Source organism: Hyalella azteca, unplaced genomic scaffold (assembly GCF_000764305.2).
Source record: "Hyalella azteca isolate HAZT.00-mixed unplaced genomic scaffold, Hazt_2.0.2 contig1845, whole genome shotgun sequence".
In the NCBI taxonomy this organism is placed as follows: Eukaryota; Metazoa; Arthropoda; class Malacostraca; order Amphipoda; family Hyalellidae; genus Hyalella; species Hyalella azteca.
This window is the reverse complement of record NW_025932142.1, coordinates 10,946-16,988: the sequence shown is the minus strand read 5'-3', so window position 1 is coordinate 16,988 and position 6,043 is coordinate 10,946. Positions and strand designations below refer to the sequence as shown.

At 37.5% G+C, this 6,043-nt stretch overlaps 1 protein-coding gene across 1 annotated transcript; it reads left to right on the top strand.

The window, feature by feature from the left end:
* Window positions 1-1,499: 1,499 nt before the first annotated feature.
* Window positions 1,500-5,753, top strand: LOC108675932 (C-type lectin domain family 10 member A; the record flags this gene model as incomplete). The annotated part of the gene is given in 4 exon segments (XM_018163986.1): window positions 1,500-1,615; window positions 2,285-2,429; window positions 3,851-3,960; window positions 5,616-5,753. Coding segments are annotated over 4 exon segments (509 nt in total), but the record flags the coding sequence as incomplete, so codon positions are not given.
* Between the last annotated feature and the right edge of the window lie 290 nt (window positions 5,754-6,043).

Genomic DNA, 6,043 nt, shown 5'->3' with positions numbered 1-6,043 from the left:
CTTACTCGAAGCTTCGTTCATTACTTAAATTAGTCTTTTCTCTGCAGCCAACCTATAAGCACCTCGTCTAATCAGCTGCTTGACCTTGTTGCCTGAAGATGCTCAGTGCTGAGCGAAACGCGCCGCAGGATTTACATAACCTTCCATTTGGACAAATTTTAAGACTTGTTGACCCTATTTCTGTACCATTTATCAGAAAGCTTGAGAAATTAAACTCAAAAGAAGTTCTCAATAAAACTGGCATTATTTTTAACCAAACATTTCTAAATGAAGGGCTCTACCTTAAATATACAAATTTCACACATTATAGCAAACAAAATATCGACCTCTTACCCATAAGAAATCAGTGCAGGATAAGTGCAATCAACTGGACTGGATTGTTAACAAGAAATCGAGAGCTCACTGAGCGAAGGCACTCATTTATTCCCATTCATAAGAAACTGATCTGACTTTATGGAATCTACTGTATCAAATTATCTACTGTATCTGACTTCATGGAATCTACTGTATCTAATCATCTACTGTATTTACCTTCATCCCTAACAAAATTCGGGGTATGTTTCAGCCTCTGCCCCAGAGTTGCTATGTTCGCGTAAGAGTTTTTCTGGGTAAGTTGGCAAACTGATCGCAATCAGCGACTATTCAGAACCTCCTTGCCGACTTTATAGTTTCTTGAGAGTAGCGCAAGAGTTGGCAGAATAAGTACCAGGCGCTTGCAGCTGTCTGATTCGGGGACCGGAATGTAGACCGAAAAGCGGACATATATAGGGAAGCGGGTGGACTATGCTCCCCGAGTCCTAGGGTTCCTTAATCCAGAGCCGCCCTCGGCGCTAAATTTTGTTAGGGATGGAATCAAAACTTTATGAGTTAACTAGTCCCTCAAATCATACGTGCCGTCAGACATGTACGGGCTACTGACATCTCCCTAAGTGATGGAACATTTACCTTCGGCAACGTACGCGGTGTAAGTGAAATCTGTTAAAAAATCTTTTTAATATCGTATTTTTCGCATTTAAAACATGAAATCAATATAAACGCTTATTCTTTCTCCCTTGGTTCATAGCTGCTTCCCATTTTTTACTTCTCTGATTTAATTCGGCAGCTGCACGAGAGTCAAAGTGCGATTGTAGAGTATAAATCCCAGTTGTACGTCACCGCTGTACGTCGTGGCCGGGGTCAAGTGACGCGAGTTTGCCCATTAGTTGTGCAACTATAACAGCGCTGTACGGTGAAAGATTTCGTCAAAGAAATTATTTAAATATAAAATGAAGCCTCCATAGTCCGGAATTGTTTAATTGTTTGTTTCACGTGTACCAATGGCGACCGTTTCATCGACAAAACCGATCATCAGCTGAATGACTCATTATTCTATATCTCATATAAATGTTCAATGGATGCAGTAATTGTTGAATGCTAGACAGGTTTTTCGTCTGACACATAATCTTGTTTTGGAATTTCGAAATTTTAACTATAATACATTAATGCATGCATTGTGTCAGGCTCAACGGACGCCCACAACGGTTACTGGTTGGGGGCCACCAGCCCGGCGCCCAACCACGTCTGGCAGTGGAGCGACGGCACGGCTCTCCAAATGGGCGCTCCTTACTGGGCGGCTGTGAGTGGATCATATTTTTGCCAGTATTTTTTCATAATCGAAAGATTTACAAGATCAATAAAAATAAATGACAAGTTTAGGTTAATTTTGAACTGGTCTAGCAGGATATTATATCATGCTTGAACGAAACGCACAGGGTCATTTAAATCTTCCCTTATTAATACATACATAATTTTTATTACATGCTATCTTTGCAAAGTGCATCTAACGTGTAACGAATATTTATTAAACGTCGTTACGGAACCGACTTGTAATTTATCCTTGGTTCCTCATCCCTTACCTTGTGGGACCGAAGTGTACGTGCGATGAAGTGGAATTTATCTGTCAAGTTCATACGCGCATTTGTCAGAAGTGATTTAAAGAAATTTTACTGGGAGCTCGTACAACTCAATCCATTGAGAAAGCATGTAATGAGATAGCATGTAATAAAATGATATATTCAGGTGAGACATTGGAATTAGGATGTAAAACAGGGCTGCATTCTAGTTCTACATAACATTTAGCTATATCAGGAAAAATATGCTTTCTTGTGTTTTTATTTGTACAGATCACATTGCTGATATTTCAGCCTTCCCGTTGCTCTTAATATATTGTTTCGTCAGGGTACACCTGCTATTTATATTGTCATTATCTGGTACATGTCGTTCTCAATATAGCATGATCTCTCAGAATACCAGAGACATCAAAAGAGAGCCCCATGGCGGGACCGGCGAAAACTGTGCTCACATCAATCCTGATCGGGGCTGGTCAATTCATGATTTCGCTTGTGACAGATCGAACGTTTATCCTGTGTGCTCCATTCTTCCTGTGCATGGTAAGTATTATGCCTTGTGTACTGGAGACGGCTTTAATTCTCTGCTAATGTAGCGGCAATCGTCTGAACTCCCTAATTTAAATTATCTTGCATTCAATGTAATATTTTGTTATGGTTATTATTAGGAAGTTTATCAATGTATGATTAAGCTATTTTTCAATTATGGAATGGAAACTTTGAATGATAATGAGAAACAGAAATATAAAATGCTCCTGGCTAGTGACAACTGGATTTTTTTCTGGCACTGCCTTAACCCATTCCTCTCAAATTAAATTTGTTAATTTTTCGAGCTTTCTCAAAAGATCCATATCTTTTATTAAACTGTGAGTAGTTATATTTCAAGACAGTATATACAAGGCGCTCGGCTACCCCACAGCAAAATTTCTTTTAATCACTTCCGACCAATGCGCGTATGAACTTGACCGATTAAATTCCACTTCATCGCACACTGCGGTCCCACAAGGTAAAAGACGAGGAACCAACGATGAAATTACAAGTCGATTTCGTCGGAACGATGTTCAATATATATTCGTAAAACGTTAGATGCACATTGCCGAGGTGGGTTACAGTTTATCGCACGATATTTTATACAAAGTTTAAATAAGTAAAGTTGTCTCTGTTATGCACTTTATCATTCATGCTTATGCATTAATTAAGTTATCGTTCTCACTGGATTTTTGAAAGGTCAACATAACGTTTACATGTTTTTCACTATGTGATGTCAGTAAGTTCTTTATATCATTAGTCTGCCTAAATCGCAATTTCTCCAATTGAATTCACATACTTTAATTGAATCAATGAATCAATGGTGAATTTACTTGACATTTTCTTTGCTTCTGAATTCTCGGAAATTTTAAATACTTGGTTAGTAAATTGATTTTGTCATCACTGGAGCTCGTCACGCAGTCAGTGTGGATTGACTGGCGGAGATCTGATCATTTTTGATGACTGCGACCAGTACCGCAAGGTTAACCTCTATATCACCGAGCGAGGTAAAAATCTACCAGATTGTTATAATATTTTCACCATTAATTCAAACACAATTAAACCTGATTGACTAATGTTCGATAACCTTCAATCTTATCTGTTAAGTGGATAAATAAAGATAGGTATTGGTTATTTTTCAACGAAACGCTAACTTATACTTAGAATGAACTTTAATAAAATAAATTCATATTTTCATAATTTGTAATTTATTTTAATTTTCATATTTTTTTAATTTTTATAATCAGTTATCTGATTTACACAGTAATCACATTTCAAGTTAATTAAGAATTCAGGCATTTAAATGAAGAAAAGCTTTCTTCTGCTTAACTTTGATCATTAATATTCGCATTTGAATGTCTGGCATAATTTCATAAGTGAGATGAAACTTGAAACCCCGTAACTCATTTCGGATGAAAAAAATTTTCCTTTACAAGGTTACAGCCCTGATGGGTATTGGATCGGTGGATCTGACTGCGCCCTGGAGGGACAATGGCGCTGGACTAACGGTTCTCCGATGGTCATGGGGCTTCCATACTGGGGAATTGTGAGGAATTTAGTTCATAGTATTTATTCCATTTAAATGAAAATGTGTGAAGTGTGAATTTTATTTGATTGAATTTTTCTGAGCAACTTAACACGAAGCAGTTTGGCAAAATCAGCTGCTTGGCTACGAAAAAGCAATGCTAGCACCCCTAAAGTTTTTTAGCTTAATCAAAGGAACTGCGAATTCAAAAGAAAAATACAAAAAAAAACTAAAAAAAATCATATCCTAGTTGCAATAATGCAATTTGTTTTTTCTATCTTGAAGCTGCCGCTGATCCTTACCGAGCGCAATAAGCACCATATATAGAACCCGATGGAAGTCTAGTAGCTATTTCAAACTATCGTAAGCTTTGATAAGATCCGGTCGAAGGACCTATTTTTTAATCTCCTTTAAACAAGTTAAGGAAGGTACAAGAATCGGCGACAGGCCACATCAGGCCTATTCTTCAGCGCCGACATCACTATGATATGATATTACTATGATGTAAACTTTAGACTAAGGCTTTCACTAATCAAAATCGCAGCCCTAAAATCACATGTTGACAGCTACAATCACAGTTTAAGCGTCCGGCAGCTTCTGGATCAGATCGTCGTCATAGATTCGTCATACGCGTATATTCGGGCCATGTCCGCGTTTTGTTCTACTTTACCGAATGAAATGAGAGCCTATTCTCTCGTCAATTTCCTGGCACTTGTCGAGTTTTTGTTACAGACTGCTGCAGTTAATCGGACATACGTGTGCAATTAAGGGGACGGCGCACTTAACAGGACATTTATTATAGGTTCTCAATATATTTATTGACATCAGTCTTGCAGAGTCGAGACCAAATAAGCAACATGTGACTCATAAGTGGCCATAAAAACCGTTAGACCGACTAGTTTCCTCCAAACACTTGCTCAAAAATAAAGGACCTTACCCTCTTAAATTAATTATGCATTTATAATTATTTCAAGGCATTTTCAGAAGGGTATTCTTGTTCCAATGATGTGCACATTACTAACTCATGAGGTAAATTCAAGACCTTCGGAATGCTCAATGATTAAATTTTGAATTGTCTAGGAAATGATTCCTCCAGTTTAGTGTTGACAAAACTTTTTATATGCATCGTTTTAACAAATGTGATGCTTTACCATGAACAAGTAAATTATATGTATTCATTTCAAAAGTTAGCACGAGTAAATATTGACCCTGTTCTTTACAGCTACGAAGTGTGGCTTAATGATATAATGAACCTCACGTTGATTGTAACATTAATTGGAATACTGATCTCGCATTGGGACGCTTATTTAAATTACATTGCGCTCTATTTATCGCTCAACTATAGAGAAAAATCTGTTTAACTTATACATTTAATAATCATTAAATTGTACGTGTTATATAAACACATTAAAAGGGGTAAAATAATTGAAACCTTTAGTCTGGACGACAATGAAAGTAATTTAATTTTCTGTAAAGGTGAGCCAAAATTTTCCAGGAAGAATGATTTATATTAATACTATACAGCTCCTCGAGCGTAATCGAACAGATATATTAAAAGTTAGAGATGTAGGTAAGCATAAAAATTGTCTTGAATTGAAAAAAAATACCCACTGGCATCATAGAATGCGAAGAAAAATGTCTACCTTCTATTCCTTTAATTTAAAATCTTGCCTCAGACTGGCGAAGGAACACTAGAACCTGACCAACCTGGCGTGGAGAACTGCCTGGAACTCAGCACTCTGTGGAGGTACCGCTTCTCCAACACGCAGTGCACCAACACGCGACGGGTGATTTGTGAGGCTCGTCCTTTGTAGAGGCATTCTGTCCTTGCATGATTCGCAACTAATCGTAAAAATACTCCTCGAAATGTCTTCCATACGAAAATACTACAGAAATCTTTTTAACATAAATAACAACCTATGAGTCTTAGATTAATCGGCCACTTTTCAACCGGATGTGGTTTGCAACAAAATGGGTGGTTTTCACAAAAAAAAGCAAGCACCCTGTCACAATCATTACCTTCATTTTAGTGCTCTGCGTCGTTACAGACGGATTGGATCAGGTAATCTCAAGGTGTTCAGATCGCACCTAAGAATTCTTCTGT